We start from the raw sequence: 23,295 nt of genomic DNA, 5'->3' as shown, positions 1-23,295 counted from the left end.
CGAAAAGCAACATGCTGATGGTGCATTCACGTCATGTCGGAAATTACTGTAATTACTAGATTCGGACATGGAGAATTCGTAATCACAATTTGTAATCTCGGAATTCTTTGAAAACGCCAACTTGACAGTCGTGATGTTGTGCAAAAATAACCAGGTTGCGGAGGTCGTGGCCTCAACAGTTAAAGGTAGTGAACAACACATATTTCTGCTTGAAATGCCATTTTAATATTCCATTGTTACCTGTAGTGCTTTCTTTGTTGAACATTTTGTAAGAACATATAGAGGTGAATTAATGTAGTGATAAATATTTAGCTGTTATCAACAACAAAGCAGTTTGGCCATAGATTCAAATAGCTAACAAGGTCAGAACACCGTAACATCTGCATAGCAATGCCCTGGCAACCACCCAGAATGCCCTAGAAACTGCATAGCAACGCATTAGAAAGCACACAGAACACCCTGACAACCGAATAGCAACGTGCTAACAACCACTCAGAACACCTTAGCAACCACATAGCAGTGCCCTGGCAACCACCCATAACACCCTAGTAACCGCATAGCAAAGCCTTGGTTACCACATAGAATACAATAGCAACCAAATAACAATATGCTAACAACCACTTTGAACACCTTAGCGACTGCATAGCAGTGCCCTGGCGACCACCCAGAATACCTTAGTTACTGCAAAGCAATGCCTTGGTAACCACCCAGAACACAATAGCAACCACTGCAGCAAGCTAACAACCACTCAGAACACCTAACAAACTGCATAGCAATGTCCTGGCAATCACCCAGAACACCCTAGTAACCGCATAGCAAAGCCTTGGTTACCACCTAGAATACAATAGCAACCAAATAACAATATGCTAACAACCACTCAGAACACCTAACAAACTGCATAGCAATGTCCTGGCAATCACCCAGAACACCCTAGTAACTGCATAGCAAAGCCTTGGTTACCACATAGAATACAATAGCAACCAAATAACAATATGCTAACAACCACTTTGAACACCTTAGCGACTGCATAGCAGTGCCCTGGCAACCACCCAGAATACCTTAGTTACTGCAAAGCAATGCCTTGGTAACCACCCAGAACACAATAGCAACCACTGCAGCAAGCTAACAACCACTCAGAACACCTAACAAACTGCATAGCAATGTCCTGGCAATCACCCAGAACACAATAGCAACCAAATAACAATGTGCTAACAACCACTTTGAACACCTTAGCAACCGCATCGCAATGCCCTGGCAACCACACAGAACACCCTAGCTACCAAATAGCAATAGCAATGGGCAAGCAGCACTCGCATTTTCTTCATAAAGTGTAAAGATCTATTTTAAACGGAGTTCTTTATTGATCTCTTTGCCAGGCTGGTGTCTTTTCTTCTGAAAGTCTCTTTTGCTTCATATCGAAGGGCTCGCTGTGCACACACACACTCGTACACAGAACATGCTTTATTAGCATGTAGAGTCCTGCAGTCATGCCACGCGCTGCTGTAAACACGAGGAGCAGTGTGATCTGTAGGTCAGGAACATGTTTTGCTGGCAGAGAGGCGGCAGCTCATAATCTCATTGTGGATGCTTTGAGATGTAGGACAGTGTTTTACTGGCACACATTCACGAGGAAGGAAACATCCATGCCCTGCAGTTGAGCTTCATTCAAACAACAGGAAAACCTTGTCCACAGCACCGCCCCTCGGGAAATAACGACCAAGGCGAGAGTTGTTAGTCGATCAGTGGTCTTTATCTATGCAAAGGTAGCGGGAACGAGAAACTGAGCGATATGGTTTCTTCTTGTTATTGAGCGGGAATTCTCACTGTGTTTTTGGGATTTGAGTAGCTTTGGATATTCAGACGGTTGTGTAAACTTGTTTTCACAGGGATTGACGATGAGGCAGATTCGATTCCGGTTTGACGGACAGCCCATTAACGAAACAGACACGCCAGCACAGGTATGACATCACTGACTTTTATTCTGTAAAGTACTGACAACATTTCTCCCAAATCCCCCCCCCCCCCCAAAATATTGTCATTTAGAGCATTTATTTGCAGAAAATGACAACTGGTCATGACAGGGTCTTGATCCGGCGATCCTCCTTGATTGATCTGGATGTGTGGCATGGAGCATTGTCCTGCTGGAAAAACCAATCCTCAGAGTTGGGGAACATTGTCAGAGCAGAAGGAAGCAAGTTTTCTTCCAGGATATCCTTGTATGTGGCTTGATTCATTCGTCCTTCACAATGACGAATCTGCCCGATTCCAGCCTTGCTGAAGCACCCCCAGATCATCACCGATCCTTCACATGGTTGTCTAATGGTTAGATGGAGACCTGGAGAGGCCTTCAAGCCACAGTGTCTCGCACCCACTGTGAAATTTGGTGGAGGATCGGTGATGATCTGGGGGTGCTTCAGCCTCAGCGATACAAAAATTGTATTAAATATATAAATTAAATAATAATCATAAAAAAGTATTTTTGTCTTAACCAGTTTTGAGAAGCAACTAGACAAAATGTCCATTACTTGGTTTCTATTTTTGGAGCGTCATGCTGGGCAGCCCAAAATCCCACTCCTCATGACTGTATATCAAATGCCATCAGATATGTAAACATCAAAGATCTTCTGATTGGCTGAGATTGTGTCATGTCAAACAGCACTTTCACGGTCAGTGTGGACCAACAAGATGGGATTAAGATGCTATTAGTGTACACATGCATCATCACACAGGAGTGAGCTGTGATTAGAATGGAATTTCAGTCAACAGGAAGTCTCGGGAATTCCGAATGAAATGTTCAGATGTGAATCTCAGGACGAGAGTCCTACTGACCTCACGTGACTTGTGTTTAATAATTACAGTAAAGAAAGGACCTCATGTTTGTCTTCCGCAGTTGGAAATGGAGGATGAAGACACAATTGATGTTTTCCAGCAACAGACAGGAGGACACAACTAATCCGGACCGTCACCAACCCCTTCCTCATCCTCGCTCTGCCTGGTTTTCCCACACCCCTCTCCTCTCATGGTTATCTGTAACTGCTGTTGTATAGTGTTTCAGTTCAACACTTTCTCTTTGTTTTGTACATAAAGGATTCCTGCTGCAGTAATTATTACATTGGTATTGTTTATTGCAGGAATATCTGACATGTCAAGCCCAGAGTTTTGAAACAAGTGATCACTAATGATAAGAGAACACGTGTAACGCCCGGCTGTGATGTCACCGATCTCATGGACTTAGTCATCTGTGTACAGACCAACAAATACATATTTCCCTATCAGGAATCATAGTCCAGAGATTATCAGCTGTGTATTTGGGTTTAGAAGTTGTTCTCTGTATCTGAACCCAACATCTGGTTCAAATATAAGCACCCAGAGGCTGTTTCAAAAAACATAAAGAAACATTCGGTTCTGCTACACATGATGCAGACAAACCTGCAGTTTAAATGGGTTCTTTGTCGTCTGCTCAGACAAATTAGTTTTAAAACTTTTTTTTTTATTATTATTGTAGTGGTCATGTATAGTGTGACACTGGTCTTAAACACGCATTAACTCGACTGTGTTTGAGTGAATTCATGTTTTGGACCAGTCAAGCATCTGTCTGTATTGTTTAATCTCTTGTTAAAATAAAATATTCTGTTTATATCAAACTGTAAATGTGTCTTGGCCATTGCACTGAATGACTGAATACTTTTCATACCAATCATGACTTTTTCCCCCCATTGTTTTACATAATATAACCCAATTACATTAAATTATCATTTAATTATATTAATTTAATAATAACCACATAGCCATTTTAATTATGGAGTTTTACATAATTACAATTGATTTTAATTCATTTAAAAGTCAAATGTTTTATTTGTCAAAGTAGTTTGTCCGGGTTCAGTACAAGTTCAATCGACAGCATTTGTGGTGTAATGTTGATTACCACAAAAAAAAAATAAAAAAATAAAATAAAAAAAGCAGTGCGTGCAATGGAAGTGAATGAGGCCAGTGTTCGCTATTTCAAAAGTATAGCCACATGATGTAAACATTATATCTTAACATGATTTTAGTGTGATAACATCACTTTGCTGGGTAAAGTTATATCCAATTCTTCAAATGACGATGTAACCATGCAAATCCTAAAACGATTGTAAAAACAACATTTTTATCAACTGTCCATCTCAAATAATACATGAGTTTTAACAGAAAAATTAATGTAAGTGCTTTTATAAAATTATAAACTTCAAATTTCTGCTTTTAAACCCTCCAAATATTGGCTCTATTCACTTCCATTGTAAGTGCGTCACTGTAACCTCCATTTTTGCTTTTTAAAGAAAAGGAGGGACGAGTCAGCACTATGCCACAAATGCTGTTGATTGAGATTAACATGCATTAAACCCATAATACTCCTTTAATGATACTTAAATGTTTATATTCAAATTATAGCAACAGTTTTAATTATGTTGTTTTGCATAATTATAATATTTTTTTATTTGTTAATAAATAAATACAAATTAACTATAAGTATGCAAAACAACATAATTAAAGCCAGCTTAAGCTGGTAGCTGTGTTTTGGAACATGGTAGCTGGTTTAAAATGGTCATAAACTGGTTTAAGATGGTCATAAACTGGTTTAAGATGGTCATAAACTGGTTGAAGCTGGTCATGAGCTGGTTTAAGCTGGTCATAAACTGGTCCAAGCTGGTTATGAGCTGGTTTAAGATGGTCATAAACTAGTCAAAGCTGGTCATAAACTGGTCCAAGCTGGTTTAAGCTGGTCATGAGCTGGTCCGAGCTGGTCATGAGCTGGTTTAAGATGGTCATAAACTAGTCAAAGCTGGTCATAAACTGGTCCAAGCTGGTTTAAGCTGGTCATAAACTGGTTGAAGCTGGTCATGAGCTGGTCCAAGCTGGTCATGAGCTGGTTTAAGCTGGTCATAAACTGGTCGAAGCTGGTCATGAGCTGGTCCAAGCTGGTTATGAGCTAGTTTAAGCTGGTCATAAACTGGTCCAAGCTGGATTAAGCTGGTCATGAGCTGGTCCGAGCTGGTCATGAGCTGGTTTAAGATGGTCATAAACTAGTCAAAGCTGGTCATAAACTGGTCCAAGCTGGTTTAAGATGGTCATAAACTGGTCAAAGCTGGTCATGAGCTGGTTTAAACTGGTCATAAACTAGTCCAAGCTGGTTTAAGCTGGTCATAAACTGGTCCAAACTGGTCATAAACTGGTCCAAGCAGGTCATAAACTAGTCCAAACTGGTTTAAAATATTCATAATCTGGTCGAAGCTGGTCATAAACTGGTCGAAGCTGGTCATAAACTGGTTTAAGATGGTCATATGCTGGTCGAAGCTAGTCATAAGCTGGTTTAAGATGGTCATAAACTGGTCCAAGCTGGTTTAAGCTGATCATGAGCTGGTCGTCTACCATCTACCATAAAAAAGGCTTGAGCTGGTATGGTATCTGCTTGGCCAGCTTCGACCAGTTTAATGCCAGCTTAAACCAGCTACCATGTTCCAAAAACACAGCTACCAGCTTTAGCTGGTTTTTCCACAGGATTCAAATATTGTTGTAATTATTTCTCACAAACTAAAATTGACTAATGCAAAGTGATGTCTTGTTAAAGAATATTGGACTTCTCCGGTTTAAAAGAGCTTTTAAAATTAAATGTTAAAGTATTTTGTAATATCTGAATCACAAAGCAAGCATTTTATTCACATAGCATGCTTTAGTTGATGATTATGCAGGAAACCACATGACAAAAACCCTCATGAAAAGAGTCATCCAGGCTATTGACAGATTGACAATCGATGCTCCAATCAAATGCCACGGACCACCCTCATCTGTCCAATCACGTCGCGCCTCGCCTCAGTGGGCGGGGTTTCGTGGGCTGGTCTAAAGGCCCGCGTCGCTGCGCTCGGGTTTCAGCTGGTCCGGGCGGAGTCCATGCGGGATAAAGGATTTACACGGATTTAGCCCAGCTGAAGGTTTATAACGCGCTTTAGCGAGCACAACACCCCGGCCGACATGACCACGACGACCACTTTCCAAGGCATGGAGCCCGGTGCCAAAAACAGCTCCAGGTAAATGTGTTTAACCGGGTTTATTGGGTTCATCACGCGAACAAAAGAAAAGCAGATCTTAGAGCTGGAAGAGATATTGATGATGATGATGGTAGTGAAGAAGACGGCCTGCTGGATTCTTCATCCAATGCATGGATCCAAAGGATGCATGCATGCCTCATTATATGGATTTAATCGATTTTGGATTTATAAAATGTTCGGATTTAATCTGAATTTATCCAGACTGTCGACCACCATCATCACCATCCTCTTCCTCATAGGTATGAAGACCCATCCACCCTTATTCTGGTCTGAGATCCAGTCCAGACACATTATATTCAGATTTGGCATGTGTATGAACAGATGTCTGGTGCTTTTTGATGTTGATGGCAGACTGCCACTGAACCATCTCAACTGGCCTTTCAAAAAAAAGATTTGCTCTCAAGTTTGTGTTTGCATTGCATGCATTGTCGTCTTTTATGATCCAGTGAATGGATGTTTTCTCTCTTTTGGATTTTGCAGTTTAATCTAAGTCATATGACCATGCAGTGTCTAACCTCAAGCTCCTGCCCAAAAATACACGCTCCATTGTCCTTAAAAGGTTTCTGATACAAGGGTTGGAGCAGTTGCATTGAATTTCTTCCAACCAACCAAATGCATTTGACGGTTTGGATGTCTGGCCAAAGCTTTGTGATCCAAACTCATATTTTTTAAAGTGTGTGAGATACATTTTTAAGATATCAACAACTTCCAGGGAGGAATGCATGCAGATGAAGTCATGCATTTGCATGTCAAACATGTTGCATGGCTTCTGCTTAAAATATTAGTGGCTTAACAGAAAAATAAGTGGTTTATTGTGTTTAATCTTGTTGTATTTAAATCAGGATTATGCTATTGCGTTGATTATTAATCCTAAAATGAGATGTCCTGATGTGCATATTGATGCAACATGTTGTCACTCTGACAGATATATATATATAATGCATGCATGCATTTTCTTTCTGGTTGATTTTAAACATTGATTGAGCTAAAAATAAGTAATTTTCTCAGATTTAACCTTTTATATTGCGTGTCTGGGGTTCCCCTCAATTGGATGAAGTGTTGAGATGAAATGTAGGTCAAGCACAAATCTGGGATGTTTATTGGACAGTCTGATTTGATGATCTTTTCAAGGACGGATCTTGGGCTTGGATGTCTTGGATGAAGGATTTTTAATGCCATGTGTCTCCTGTGTGGCTGTGGATCATGTTTGGGTGGGGTCTCCAGCGAATGGCCTTCTCTAATAAAGTCCCCTGAATGGATCCCAAGGTTTTGTCTGGTTAATGCATTATCTCTTTTACCAATCTATCCAGAAGGCAGGTTAACTGCGCACTGGTTTTATAATCTCCTGTGTGCTCCATCGTCGATTTTATTCACGGAATGAGCAGAAAGTTGCGTTTGGATGGGGCTCAAGCTCGACCCTGACAGCTGCCACCGGGTGTCAGCTGGTCGCATCCCACGGGGGCGTTCAGCTCAGGGCAGCATTTTGCTTTTCAAAAGCATTGATTTGGACTTCCCTCAGCCACATCAGTCACGGGCCCACCACTTTTTATTCGGGCTTTGTGGATGCCGGAGCTCTCGCCCACCCTTGTGTCTTGTTTAATGAATTCACATGTGTGCTGAATGAAAACCAGATAACAACGGAATCCGATCCTTGTCAGAGCAGATAAGGTCAACTCTAGTCAGCTGTAGATGTGTGGGGTATAAAGGTAAATGTTATATTTTACAATTTAATAAAATGGGTTTTTAATTTGCAATAATAACTGGGGATAATAGTTTCGTAATGCCCATTCTTGCTGATGCAATTTCTACAAAACATAATCGGTGTTAGCCAGTTTGAGAACATTACCTTTGCTATCATGGAGTTATAGTTTAGTTGGATAATTTCTAACTATTATAGCTCATTTAAAATCCTAATCAATTATGTGTGCCTAATTTTTGGCAGAGTAAATTATCTTCTTATAAAATTAAAAAACAACAAAAATATATATAAAAAAAAAAGTTGGCACAAAATATTACTAATTTGTATTATTACTATAATTATATTAATAAGTCATCATTATTATTATTATTATTATTATTATTATTATTATTGTCCCCTTTTCTCCCAATTTGAAATGTCCTACTACTATTTAGTAGGTCCTCGTGGTGGCGCTGTTACTCACCTCAGTCCGGGTGGTGGAGAACAAGTCTCAGTTGCCTCCGCTTCTGAGACCGTCAATCCGCGCATCTTATCTCGCTACTCATGACACCGTGGAGACTCGCAGCATGTGGAGGCTCATGCTACTCTCCACGATCCATGCGCAACTCACCACGCACCCTATTGAGAGCGAGAACCCCTAATCACGACCACTAGGGGGTTACCTCATGTGACTCTACCCTCCTTAGCAACTGGGCCAATTTGGTTGCTTAGGAGACCTGGCTGGAGTCACTCAGCACGCCCTGAATTCGAACTCACGACTCCAGGGGTGGTAGTCAGCGGCAATATTCGCTGAGCTACCCAGGCCCACTCATCATTATTATTAATATTAAATATAATTTATCATAGTGAGGCTATTGATCATTTTGGCAGGTATTATCTGCAATTTTGGCAAGTACAAATTTGAACTACTTTTCTGATTGGGATACAGGGCCGGTACTAAGATGCCATCTTTGGCAGGGCATTTTGATCTGTAGGGTGGGGAAGTGGTTGTCTCTTCATTACACCGGGATGGAGAAGTTTCTAGGGGGGAATCTAGGGGGACAGTGAGGTGTTACTCTATGACGATGCGCTACACGGATGATTTTCACTGTTGCTTACTGTCTCCGTGTTTATATCACAGTCTCCCACCGAACGCGTTTACATGCATTCCTCGTGCAAACATCTCATGAAAAAGGTGACGGATGCCGTTAATGGTCCCGCCTGGTAAGCCTGTGTGTTAATGTGGGCCTGATGCCCCCCCCCCAGATAGCAAAAAAGAAATTATTTGTTGAGCCCTGCCATCTGATTTCAATTTGTCATTCACAATGCTTCAGTGGATGATGAGTAGTTAATTCCCTTATTAAAAAAAAAAGTACCCAGCCTTGTACCTTTATCAGTTTTCAAAAGTTTTTTTTGTTTCAGATGAATGGGCAGTTGTGCATAATTGCCATCAAGCATGCGTTGTGTTTTTATTTATTGTTGATGGTGGTACTGAGTGTTATTCTGTTGACGTATGTCTCGTAGGGTGTTGCGTCCCCCCGGCGGAGCTTCTAATATTTCCTTCGGTACAGACGAGGAGAAACCAGTGCGCAAAAACAAGATGGCCTCCAGTATCTTTGCTGAACCTGACGACCCCCATGCGCACCGGAGGAACAACCCACCAGGTACACACTCACACACAGTTGGTTTTAGGTACCTGAAATTAAAGGGGTCATTCACCCAAAAATTGAAATTTTCGGTGAATAACGACTTCTGTCTGTTACCATTATAAACCTATCCTATGCCTTGAGAGAAGTTGCAGTTGCAATGTAGCATGCTGTGAATTTACCTAGTTAGATTTATGATTTTTTCCATGGTTAACCTACTGTTATTTGTCCCTCAAAGGGAAAAACTAATGCTGCTTTCACAGATGGCCACAAGTGTGTCAGCATATCATTTGCATGATGTAATTTCCTGGACAAATATCCTGACTGTCCAGTGATTCAGGAAGTGACTCAAGCTCTAAGGTGTGAAAGTCATGAAATAGAGCATGATACTGTATGACATCATAATGATGCATCCAGACCAGTTGGATATGCACACACCAAGAGCAGTCAGCTGTTACAAACTCCCAATGTGAACTGCCTATCTGCTCTATCATTTTAAGGCATCATAAGCTGCTGTTCCACCATCGGGCTGAACGGTTCTGGGTACGGAACGGGTACGGTAGCATTTCCACTGGAGCACGGTTCGGAAACGGCATGATTACAAACCGTTCTCGGCCTGGAATTCTCTGCACGGTTAGCTAACCGTACTCAGCCGTTCTCAACCGTGCAGGTGAATGGCTTAAGTATGTGGCGACTCCTTTAGTGTATCTTCATGATTTTATTTTTAACTAGTATTGTAGCCAACAATTATTTTTCTGCATGCCTTTTTCGTCAGGGAAGTAGATTACTAGCTCATTTAAACTCAAAATACATTGATATATTCTCATATTCTATTTTCATGTTATACTTGTATAATATTTTGTCAATAAATATCCTTTTTAGGTAGTCTGGGAACTTTTACCTTTCTGCATGTTCGTGTCCGGTGGCAAACACAAGCCCTCAGCAAATGATGGGAAAACCTCGTGCCTTTCTCTCTTTACTGTCCTTTTTACAACATGGTCCGTGTCTTTGCTGTTTACCTCTCACGGCGTCGCCAAAAGACGGATCTGTTACGTACCACAGTGGAAAAAAGAAACCTTAACCGTGCCAGCTGGCCAGGATCGGCATGGAATGGTACGGTTTTGCGACGAGAACTGTTTGGCCCAATGGTGGAAAAGCGGCTATAGTTGCACTTGTGACAAGACGGCTATTCCAAAAGCTAGCCAGCAGTAATATGCTGCCTTCTAAGAGACCATATTGTGGCAAAATTCTCTCTGCCTTTGAAGGGAGCTCACTATGTAGACGGCAAGATAGCTCGATTAGCTTTAGAAATGGGCTTTGTGTTAGGATGTGTAGTGTTGGAAAGAGGATCTCTTGAAAGGGAACTATGCTATTTGTTTGTAGATAATTGAGGGTGATTTGAATGCAGACAACAGCTGGTTTGGGTTGCAGTAGTGGTGCGATTAGCTCTGCACAAGCTCATACACAGATAATCGTTTAGATGAGGATAATCTGCACTTATGGCTCAGCTTTTGATTTGGCGGTAATGCTTCACTTAGGCAGGTGTCATTCATATCTCTCTTCTTTCTTTCTTAAAATGCTTTGATCTGGGTGTTGTTGAATCCTGCTGCAAGCATGCATTATCAGGAGGAAGTCTAGCATAGCCAGTCTTTTGACTATCAGCACAAAGTCTGGTTCACTTTAGAGGTCAGCCGATAGTGGATTAAAATAGCGAGTAAATCACTTGCATATGCGACTAAAATAGGATTTTTACTAGCCACTGGCGAGTAAAAATTACGATTTTACTCCCCAGAGCTTGAGTTGTGGCAAAGAAGAACTTGAGCGCCACGATCCTTCTACCGAACAAGAAGGCGGCAATTAGGAACCTGGATTCAGCCTCGTCTTATACAGCGAGTTTGCGCCCTGAAGGAAATTGACCTTATTTGGCTGCAGTGGGTCCGGATCTGTCGTGATCGTGCTGTCTCCATCACTTTAGTTGAGCCTTGGAATGTCACTGACATTGTATTTAACAACGTCAACTCTGATTTTGGTCAAACTGTTCCACGGACTATTCATTTTCAGCATTCTCCGTTTTTAAAGCAAGCCTACAGACCAGTAATTTGTTGGACCTTTAGTTAGAAGGTAAAAGTGTTGCAAAACTCGAGAGCATGTAGATTTGAATTTGAGAACGTGTACAATAAGTATTTGTACAAGCACATTATACAAGTCAAAGTTTCCTTTTGCTTCGTTCCGTGTATTTTGTATCCAAAAACAAGACCCAGGCATGTGTAAATACGTGAATATAATAAGTACAACCATAGATTATGCAATAATTTAACTTCAGAAAACATTGTAAATATGACAATTTCACAAATACAAATCTTTAACAAATCTATGTTTGGTAAAGGTTTTTTTTTTTGTTTTTGTTTTTGCACTGTAGTTTTGATATAGTAGCACTTGAATTATTATCTTTATAATGTAATTATTAATTCTATCTTCATTAGGTTCCAACCTTTCAATTTGTATGAAATTTCAAACAGTGACAACAGCTTGTATCATTATTAAAAATGCAAATTCATGACATCATATAAATTGAAAAAATGTGAAATTTGTGCAAAATCAAAAGTGAAATATGAAAATGTACAATCTTGCATACTATATTGCGTGAAATCATATGTATACAGTATGTATACTGTGTGTGTGTGTGTGTGTGTGTGTGTGTATATATATATATATATATATATATATATATATATATATATATAAATAACATTTTATTTATTTATTTATATGATGCCCCCTTTTTGGTTTTCGTAATCTTTTTTTTTTTATTTTTCAGTTGCATTTCGCTTGCATGTTGTCAAAAATCTGGCGAGTAAAAACAAACATTTACTAGCCAATGCCGATTATTCTCCAACATTTCCGTAGTGGGTGGTGGCAACTATTGGCATAGATTTTGGCCGATAACTGATGGTTCCGAAAAGCAAATATCAGCACCGATTAATCGGTCAAACCGATATATCGGTCTCCCTCTAGTCCACTTTGACAGGAAGAGACTGTCTGACTGACATGTAAAAATGACCAATGACAGTTCAGTGTTATTTGTTACAGTTATGGGCGGGTCAATAAAAAATGGATTATTCCACCATAATAGAGTGCAATAGTCCTGTTCTGGAAATAAAAATGCCTTTTAAAAACAGACCTACCGTGAGCTCGGAGGTTGTTAATTGATCGTTTATGCTTCTGTTGAAGCTATCTGTCAGTGTTATTTCAGCTTCATTAAAAAAAACATGTTTATTAGTACAATTTCTGGTGAAGAACTACACTACCCATGATCCCGAAGAGAAGGATCCACCAATCGGAGAATCGCGGCAAACAAAGCTCATTAAAAGAGCTCTGCAGCGACCGCCTACTCCTATGAGGCACTGTGAAGTAAATATCTAAATATTTTGCATTAAATGTAATGTATATTTACAATCAACAACTTTTAATCAAAAGTTTGACTTTTTTCCATTGATTTTAATTTGATTGTCATTCACAATGCTTGATGGGATTGTAGTACATTGCCTCATTAAAGACGTTTAAGTGCACAGTCTTGTACCTTTTTGACTTTTTGTCTGATTTTCAAGTACATTTTTTGTTTCAAATCAAAGTTTGTAATGTTTGGATTCACTTTGGAGCTGAAAAATGGAGTATGAAAGGATTTTATGAAATCCCTATGGAAAAATTAATGGGAAAAACACTTTTGGAACCAAGACGGTTGAGAAAGTGGGCAGGCACTGCTGCACTCTATTGTGCAAAGCTAGCCAGAGTAGCCAATCAGATTGAGCTTGTTGTTATTTTGCAAGCTCTTGTGGTTTTGTGCAATATTTTATGCATCATACGGTCAGTGAGTGGTCTGTTAGTTAGACTTGACTGGAGGAGACTCCCATTAATCTGTGCAGATCTCACTCTGAAATTTCCTCTGTTTGTTGAATGAGCGGCTCCATTGGGCGACAGGAAGTTCATAGTGTCGGCTAGAGGTGGTGAGACAGGATATTCTTGTGATTCACTGAACTTTTGGTTTGATTGTCTCCATGATATATAGTCTCTTCATGAATGTTCCCAACCTGTTTGACATTCTTCTTCCGTTGAACTTTAAAGGAGATGTTTAGTAGAATTTCCAAACATATGGAAGCCCACAGAGGACATGCATTATAATAATTTCTTTAATTTTAAAGGATATTTTAAACTGTCACCTGAGTGTTGTGATGTCATCGCAGGTGGAGAAGCTTCTGGCGTTCTGTGTGGAGAGCCGTCGGCCCCTCTGAGGCGGTGCCAGCCCGCCATCGTTTATGATAATGGCGCACCCGGCGGCGACCAACAGGCCAACAATGTGGTGAGTTCAAACGCGTCCAATAAAACAAGGTTCATGTGTTCTGAATAAGGGTCATCTGAGCTTCTAAATTGGAATGTTTTGTGAGTTAATTATTAGTCATTTATTGGACATCAAGATAACTTTGGTATTGTGTAGTAGAGCACAGTTTGGCTGGGTATACTGTACAGTAAGCTCAGAGGGGCTTTTGTTATTGTAACTGTATTTGGCTCACACAGTAGTGCTGTGTTAACTGACTGTGTGTCTTAAATAACACTGCTGGGTGTGGTAAGAACTAACAGCCGCACAGATGGAGTTCTGGACGCCACAGCTGTTCTCTGGGTCAGTCAAAGCCTCGGCTCGCTATACAGAGAGACAATATTTATTTGTCCTTTTGGAGGAAGTTCTTTCTGCTTTTATCTTCTGCTAAGGTGCTAGCCTTTTTTACAGGTGTTTGTTTCCCAGACTTTTCTGCAAAAAGAATTCTCAGTTCTGCTGATGTAATGAAGTCTGTGTGGGAGGGGCAAAATATCGACCAATAGCATCCACCCAGTTTTTCATGATCCCCGAGTATAATTTCATTCAGAAATGTCACATTATAAATCAGCCACAATGTAGAACAAACACACACAGAAATGACGAGGTGAGACTATAAAACATCAAGCGTAGGGGGCCTGGGTAGCTCAGTGGTAAAGACGCTGACTACCACCCCTGGAGTCGCTAGTTTGAATCCCAGGGTGTGCTGAGTGACTCCAGCCAGGTCTCCTAAGCAACCAAATTGGCCCGGTTGCTAGGGAGGGTAGTGTCACATGGGGTAACCTCCTCGGTTGCTATAATGTGGTTCGTTCTCAGTGGGGCGCGTGGCGAGTTGAGCGTGGTTGCCGCGGTGGATGGCGTGAAGCCTCCACACACGCCATGTCTCCGTGGCAACACGCTCAACAAGCCACGTGATAAGATGCGTGGATTGACCGTCTCCGACGCGGAGGCAACTGAGATTCGTCCTCCGCCACCCGGACTGAGGCGAATCGCTACACGACCACGAGGACTTAAAAGCACATTGTTAATTGGGCATTCCAAATTGGGAGAAAAAGGGGAAAAAAATCCACAAAAAAAAAAAAAACATCAAGAGTGAAAATGTTTCACACAACCAAACAAACACACAAATGAACTGGTAAGACTATAACACAGAGCACTTTTTTATTTTATTTGTTTTTTTTAAGTTAGTGTTAAGTTTCTTGAATAAAAAATTACTCGTTTATTGTTGGTCTAAAATGAAGAGTGCACAAGGATTTTTAGATATTTTTTCTGGAAAACGAGTAATATACTAATTAAAAATTAATCAGTCGTATTTAGTCTTGAGTATATATAATTTCCTTAAGAAATGTTACACTACAAACAAATTAAACATATTTTTAACAAGTATTTTTGTCTTTTTTTCCAGTAAAAATCAAACAAACAATCCCTTGAAACAAGATAAATATACCTGAAGCAATATTTAAATGGTCATACCATAGATATTTGGCTTGTTTTTAGATATTTTTTTATTATTATTATTATTATTATTATTATTATTTTTATTTTTTTTTTCAAACAAATTTTTCACATGTTCACACTTAAACACTTAAAGTGGAAAAAGTCCAAATATCTTATGTTGTGTTGCTTTTCATGGATGTTTTAAAGTGTTTTAGATATTTGTACTGGAAAGTATGAGACTTATTTAAAAATGTGTTACGATGTCAATTTTAGTCTTGAATACAATTTCCTTCAGAAATGTCACACTGTAAAAAACAACAATAAAAAAACATTTTTAACAAGTATTTTGCCTTGTTTCCCATACAATATCTAAACACTTTTAAACAAGGTCCGTTTACTTGATGCAAGACTCATATTTAAATGGTCATACCATAGATATTTAAGCTTGTTTTCAGAGATTTACACTTTAAGTGGAAAAAAATACACCCATTTTCAAGATCTATGGTCTGAAACCAAGTCTTATGCAGTTTTTGCAGTGTAGAAGTGAAATGCATTGTGAATGGTGTTTCATGTTGCCATGAAGTAGTTAAACAAACTGAAGAGCAGATTGAATTTGTACTGATTTTTCACTTCAAGAAATGGTTTACAAATACTGTCCATGCTTCTATTCATTAAGACATCTGATCGGAAATCTGCTCTTGTTTTGCAGGATGAACCAGAACAACAAGACAACAATGGTGAGAATCATTTTACTTCTGGAAATATCAGTATTTTGTTGTAATCTTCCTCAAAAATCCAGTGTTCGAGGCTTTGATTTTCCTCTCTTCTCCTGAGTGTAAACTGCAATGCATGACTCACATTTGTTGAAGAATGTGGCTAATAAACGGTCGGTGAAGTTGTGCATTAGTTCTGGAATTTTCCCTCCGTCTCCTTTAATGAGAGAGACAGACGGACACACATATTCCATGATTCCACGTCTGCTGGCCACCGTTTCGGTCTGGACTCCTCATTAAGGACAGCTGTAGTAACACACATTCCTTAATTTAGATCAGTGCTTCTCAACTGGTTTTGCTTTGCACACAGATTTTACATTAGACTCAACACTGTGTACCTAAATTGGTACAAAACATTAAGTAAATGTCAAATCAAAAATTGAAATGAAAGTTACCATGTACTGCATAGGCTCAACGATCTGAAAAAAATTAACATGGCATCAAGAGGAAAATTTACAGTTTTGTAAATACATAATTATCACTTTGCCATCAGTTTGGTGACGGTGAGAGAATTCCATTCAAAATCCAAGGCTGTGGAGTCTAAAGTAACATGATGATTTGCCTTCACGTTATGCATTGGTCATTTCAGAGGTGTATTGTAACGAAGTACAAATACTTTGTAACTGTACTTAAGTACAGTTTATCAACGGCTTTCCAGCTGGGAGCCTTCCAGTGGCCCAAACAGGGCATTAAGTATTTGGGCATTTTATTCCCAGCAAATCTGTGTGTTAATTTTGATCCTTTAATAAAGTGTTTCGAGCGATGTGGACAGGTGGGCTTCATTACATTTATCGATGATTGTGAAGGTTAATGTTATTAAAATGAATTGTATTCCAAAATTCAACTACATGCTACAATCTTTCCCTGTAGATCTCCCCCCCTCTTATTTCAAGCAATTTGATAGCATAGCAAAGTCCTTCATGTGGAACGGTAAACGTCCCAGATTACATTTTAGTAAGCTGCATAGGCCGATTGACAAAGGTGGGCTAGGACTACCCAAGATTGTTTTATGCATTCGGTCTCAGACATTTGGCTCATTAGTCGCTTCCACCTGAGAGAGCCCCTCCCTAATTTGTTTTGAACAGGAAGTTCTTGCCCCTATTTCGCCATTGCATATCAATCAAACTAATCGGAGAAGTTAAGTTACACCCTGTTATCTCGCATTTGCACTCGGTATGGACAAAAGTGTCCAGAGTGTTTAATTCAGACGTTTATTTGTTGCCTCAAGCATATGGCTGAACCCTAAATTATGTATTATTAAGTCCCCTTTCTGCTGGTCAGAGTGGATTGTGAGGGGGGGTTACTACACTCGGTGACCTATATGAGAGTTTAGTGTTGAGATCCTTTGAAAATATGGTTCAACATTTTAGGATTCCCAGATCTCAGTTCTTTAGGTATTTACAGCTGCGCCACTTGCTCTGCACTATTTTTGGGAGTAGCACACACCCCCCTAAAGCGGCAGATACTCGAAGTGGCGATTACTGCTTTTGGAAAAGGTCATGAGGCATCAGAGTATTACTCCCTGCTAATTCAGAGTCTGGGGGACGGAGCTTTAACTTCTCAAGAGATTATGGGAGAAAGATTTAAACTTGGTATTGGAGGAGGGAGTGTGGGCTAGGATTTTTAAAAAGGTCAAGTCTACATCTAGAGATGCAAGGGTGCGTCTGATGCAAGATTTTACATAGATTCTATCGGACCCCCTCTAGATTGTATAGGCTTGGTCTTAAAGACACACTCACCTGTTGGTGATGCCAATCAGAAGACTGGGACACAACCCATGTTTTTTGGGGATGTGTTAAGATCCAAGAATTTTGGTTGAGGGTTCAGAGCTTTATGTGTGACGTATTGAACTCGGTTTTCATTTTGCCCCAGACTCTGTATCTTAGGCGATGGGGCGGTTATTAGTATTGGGGATAGTAATTAAAAAAGTTGGGTCCTAGCCGAAGTTATGATCGGCAGACGAATCACCCTCAGGGGTTGGAAGTCAGCTGGGGCACCCTCGTTTCGGGAGTGGTATGGGGAGATTGGCGGGGTGGCGGCATTTGAGGAGGTGACTTTTTTTTTTTTTTTTTTTTTTTTTTTTTAGAAGGCTGGGAAAATGGGATTTGTTTGAATGTTCGGGGGGAGGGGTTTAATGTATTGTACTTGAGTATAAATATTTCTTTTGACTTCTACACTACATTTTGAAGAGAAAATTGATACTTTTACTCTAGAGCCTTTCATTACTTTTGCGACTGAACACCGCAAAAAATGACAAGCTCTGCAGTTGCTAGGGTGTTCTAGGTGGTTGCTGTGTGTTTGCTTATTGGCCCAAATGAAAAGAGCCTAGTCTCTATTCTGGTCACTGAATATGACTGGTCCCCCTCCTTCAATGTTACAGTTTGTTATGGACTTTTTCCAGTCACATGTATGTTTAACACACTGCCAATATAAACACTATCAGTTATGTTGTGGTTTAAACTGCATTCAAGTCCTCATGGAAAGTTCTTACTTATTGTACAAGTTCAGAAGTCGTAATTTCGATGTAATGAGCGTTCAAGTGATTTTAGTTGGACTGAAAGGACCTGTTTTGCAATTTTTCATCTTTCACTTTTTTTTTTTGTAACACCAATGCAATAACATGTACATGTATTCACATGTACATTGCATATTAGGTGTGTCTTATTTGATCATTCTTGTCTGGCCACATATACTGATGGGAAATGTTATTTTGTTGCACAAGACCTCACCTCATATAAACTAGATAAATGAGTCTTATTTTCTGGCAAGCTTTATTCATCAATAGGACAAAAACTACATTCGATCTAAACTGTACAGTCACCAATTTGCTTGATTCTTGCCATGCTTCTTAAATTGGCATGCCCCCATCTAAGAAAATCGGCACTCCAAGACAATCTCACTGGATTTACGACTTTGTGGTGCTGTTCATGTACGCTAATCTCATAAATGATCATTCTGACATGACTTGAAAGCTTCATTAAAGGGATAGTTCACTCAAAAATGAAAATTCTCTCATTTTCGCACCCTCATCCCAGATATGTATGACTTTCTTTCTTTTAGAAGAATATCTCTGTTCTGTATGTCCTTTCAATGTAAGTGAATGGTGGCCAGACATTTGAAGCTCCGAAAAGCAAATTAAGGCAGCATAAAAGTAATCCATAAGACTCCAGTGGTTTAATCCATGTCTTCTAAAGCAATCCAGTTCCTGGATCGGTATCGGCTCCGATACTGAAGCTTTCAGACTGATCGGGTATCGGTCCGAGCTCGATCCAATTCCGATACGGTGTGTTAGCCATATTCGTTACAAGCTCCAAAAATGACATAAAAGAACCATAAAAACACCATTAAAGCAGTTCATATGACTCGTGCATTTTATTCAAAGCCACTTGAAGACGTGCGATAGCTCTGTGAATCACAAAAGGCTGTGTTTAATAAGTAAATATATAGTATGCGCAGCGCCAGCGCGTTAGTGAATGGTGCTGCTCTGTTGACACAAACTCACGCACAGGCTGGTGATGCACTCGCGGCTATTTTTGAGCGCTACTCAAAAACAGCATCTCAGATGTAGATGCTCAATAGTTCGGTTCACTTATAATATGCGTTTAGAACGGCACCGGAGGTGCATTTGAATTTGAATAAGAACCGAATTAAACTGCTGTGAACTTGCCTACAAACAGACACATACAGGACTTCCTGGAGAGTTCAGAATGTCAAAATAAAAGCCTGAGGGTTTAAAAAGTGCACAGATTAAATATAATACTGTTATATTTAAAATTACAATTAAGTCAATAATAAGAATATTAATAAACAATGTATTATTGTCATCTAATATTTGTTTACAATTTATAACAGTTGAATGGGATCCAAAAGATAACTGTGTGAATGAATAGTGGACTGATGTCTTACAACTAAATTGAACAATAAAAGAGATCCGAGTCCTTTAAAGTCCAGATGCAAGTTGAAACATTTTTGGGGGAAAAAAGAAGAAAAAGGCAAAAATAAAACACTGGTTTCTTTTCGACTGAAGACATGAAAACTGGAATTACTGTTAATTTTGCTGCTACATTATCCAGTATACTAGTTAATAATAAAGTGTTTATTAATAAGCTATACATTTATATTGAAATAATGTGTAGTTAGAGGATTGTGTTTCTTTACATATTAAAGAGTACTTCCAATTAGTTCCACTCAATAATGTAAAGATATTCTAAACTGATTATGCAAAAAAACAACACTGGTATCGGCTTGGGATCGGTATCGGCCGATACTGAGATTTCCGATGTCTGAATCGGAAAATAAAAAGCGGCTAGTTTGTTCTCACACTAAGCCAACTGTATCTCTTCAGAAGACATTGATTAAACCACTGAAGTCGTATAGATTACTTCATTGTGTCAGTGACTGCCCATGCGCTTGTGTCTTGTGATGAATGCAGCGCTCCTGCATGTGACTCTGCGCTGTTTTTAATCAGAATACCCCTCTTTAGGTGATATTAATGTAAACACAGCTGTTAATGAATTATGAGAGTGTAAACAGATGGGATTAAATCTGCGCTGTCAAGATATTAAAGCAAACACAGCCGTTAATGTATAAGCAGATGGGACAAATTCTTCAAAATGTTAGATCTATGCGATGTCTAAATGTATATAATCTGCATGCTGTCTAGTTATAGGCATTCAGGCATTCTTAATCAAATCAGTATTGATGTATATCTAATAATCACACAGTAAAGACTGTCAAATATTAAAGTAGTTTCATTTTGCATTAAATTACGTTTCATTACTGATTTATGCGACTGCAGGGCTTATGAAGCTGTTAGCCAGCTAATACTTCCAAACCGTCTGATTTCATGACTGTGATTCAGCTTGCTATTTCACTCAATGGTGTATATCTTTGACAAACTGCTTGTGTTTTTAGCAACACACACGATCATCTAGATGTAGAACATTGGCTAAATTATAAAAAATGACAATGTATCATTTATATCGTGATTTTTATTTTATTTTTTTCTAAACATTGAAATCGTTGGCTGAACCGCACCTATGACCAGAAAGAACAGAGCACTTCCTGCAGGAAATAAACAATATTTCCTCTGTATCAGGCTGAATGGTGAGACGTTACACTTATGGGATCTTTAGGTGTACATCTGTACTCCCATCACCATAAAATGCAAATATACAGACATTAAAATTCATTAGAGACCCAATACTGATATGCTCACTGAGTTTGCAGTTGTTTTTCCAGTAATGGATAAGTACCAGTACTTCTTACATTTTGACTTTTAAGACTATCAGTAGGACCAAGTACCAATTTAATTCGGGTAACCACGCTGTTTGAGTAAGCTCTCAATGTGACCAGTCCATTGTGCTTCTTGGTTAAAGTTAGATTAATTTAAATGCAGTCAGTTATGGCTTATGAAAATGTAACGGACAGAACTACCATGAACTCCGAGGTTGTTAATCAATGGAATATGCTTCTGTTGAAACCATCAGTCCACGTTATTTCAACAACAAAAAAAAACAAAAAAAATGTAATAGTGGAATTTCTGGTGAAGAACTTCACTACCCATGATGCTGAAGAGAAAGATCCACCAATCAGAATTATAGCAAACAAAGTGCACCAAAAGAGCTCTGCAGCGACCACCCACTCCCATGATGCAAATATTTTGCAAAAAACATAATTGTTTTTGTACTAGCAATTAACACATGAAATTAATTGTTATATATTTCCATTTATTTCAATGACATCAAAAATGTAATGTGGAAAAAGTTCCGGAAAAATCAAGACGGCTGAATACGTTTACTTAAAGCTAAATTATATAATTTCTATGACAATAGCGCCACCGAACGGAAGTGCAAAAATAATGTTTTTAAAAACGCCCCTCATCTGCAGTTATTCAACAGTCAGATAGCCCCGCCCCCAACTCATGCCATTGGTTGAGTAACATTGTTGGGGGCGGGTCTAAGTGGGGCGCTCCAAACAAACACAGTCATTTTATAGTGCCACAGAGACCAAACATTCACGGTTTGAGAAAATTAACCTCTGAATGACTTAACCCTGATAGCACATGAACATCACCCAGACGTCTATTTGATGTGTTTGTTTACATCTGGAAGACTCATTTTGTAGGTTGTTTGCTCATCCGCAATACGTCTATAAGACATTTCCTCTCGGATGTCAGTGAGACATTCATCAGATGTCTCTTGAGACATTTATGATTCAGAATGTTTGTAAATCTGATCTTTTGAAGATGTTTAGCAGATGTTTATTAGACTGTGATGCTTTCCAGATGAAAAGATCTAAAACGGACATCTCGGAGATGTACGTGTGCTAACTGGGATTTGATGTGTGTTTACACGTCTGGAAGACTTATTTTTTTAGGTTGTTTGATCATCTGCAATATGTCTACAAGACGTTAGCTCTCTGATGTCAGTAAGACATTCATCAGATGTCTCTTGAGACGTTTATGATTCAGAATGTTTGTAAATCGGATCTTTTAAAGATGTTTAGCAGATGTTAATTAGATTGATGCTTTCCTGATGAAAAGATCTAAAACAGACATCTTGGATTTATGTGTGCTAACAGGGATAGTTGTATCTGCATATTAAGCTGGGATAGAAGGAAGTATTAGAACACTGAAAAAGTTACATCAGCTTTAAAAAATTAAGTAAATGTAAAGGATTTTGCTGTGGTATTGAGAAAAATGAAATGCCACTGGGATTGGTATCAATTACTGAAATTTGGGTGTTGTGAGCTCTATCGCTATCCTAACTATTGCTGCTCTGTGTGTGTTTAGATGAGGCCCCGGAGCCGAAAGAGGACGCCGCACAGTCTTCTGCCGCCTCGGTGCCTGCTGGCGCCCCCTCTGGCCGGAGGAACCCTCCCGGTGGCAAATCCAGTCTGATCCTGGGCTGAAACGGTCTTTCATTGAACTTTCTCTGCTCTATCTGTCTTTTCTCTATCTATTGTTTTTTTTAAGGAATTCCCTCTTCCTTCACTATTATTGTGAGCCATGGAAAATTTGTCCTTCACCATCGTTTCATTTTTTCTATTGCAAAAAAAAAAAAAAGAAGCGTTTGTTGACAGAAGCACTTTATGTAAGAGGTCAGTTTCAGCCACTCCTGCAGGATTCAAGGCATGAGAGATTCACATCGACTATCAGTCTGCCCTGGTGTACATCATACAAGGAAAAAAGGACAAAAGAAAAAAAACATTTGTTGCGCAAAATTTCTAAGTACAAATAAAGATTGATATGAATTTCAATGTTTGGTTCAGTTGAGTGTTAATTGCTTGGAATGTCAATTTTCAAGTG

General features: G+C 39.3%; 2 protein-coding genes across 3 annotated transcripts in view; both read left to right on the top strand.

Annotated features, from left to right (window-relative positions):
- LOC127449917 (small ubiquitin-related modifier 2) overlaps nt 1-3,644 on the top strand; it is a 7,486-nt gene extending 3,842 nt beyond the window's left edge. The window contains exons 3-4 of one of the 2 annotated variants that reach the window (XM_051713548.1): nt 1,887-1,958; nt 2,891-3,644. In XM_051713548.1, the coding sequence (XP_051569508.1) occupies nt 1,887-1,958; nt 2,891-2,953 (135 nt within the window). In that variant the 3' untranslated portion in view covers nt 2,954-3,644. Of the gene's footprint in view, nt 1-1,886; nt 1,959-2,058; nt 2,302-2,890 lie in introns of those variants that run through there. The other variant, XM_051713547.1, reaches the window with a different exon arrangement.
- Nucleotides 3,645-5,883: 2,239 nt separating this feature from the next.
- Nucleotides 5,884-23,246, top strand: LOC127449915 (jupiter microtubule associated homolog 1-like). Its single transcript, XM_051713544.1, has 5 exons — nt 5,884-6,062; nt 9,286-9,425; nt 13,649-13,764; nt 15,923-15,950; nt 22,780-23,246. Exons 1-5 carry the CDS (start codon nt 6,007-6,009, stop codon nt 22,896-22,898), a joined length of 459 nt encoding a protein of 152 aa, XP_051569504.1. The 5' UTR covers nt 5,884-6,006; the 3' UTR covers nt 22,899-23,246.
- Nucleotides 23,247-23,295: the final 49 nt, after the last annotated feature.

This window comes from Myxocyprinus asiaticus, chromosome 13 (genome assembly GCF_019703515.2).
Source record: "Myxocyprinus asiaticus isolate MX2 ecotype Aquarium Trade chromosome 13, UBuf_Myxa_2, whole genome shotgun sequence".
NCBI classification, from domain to species: Eukaryota; Metazoa; Chordata; class Actinopteri; order Cypriniformes; family Catostomidae; genus Myxocyprinus; species Myxocyprinus asiaticus.
Note: the sequence above shows the minus strand (reverse complement) of the source record. Positions and strands in the feature narration are given on the sequence as shown.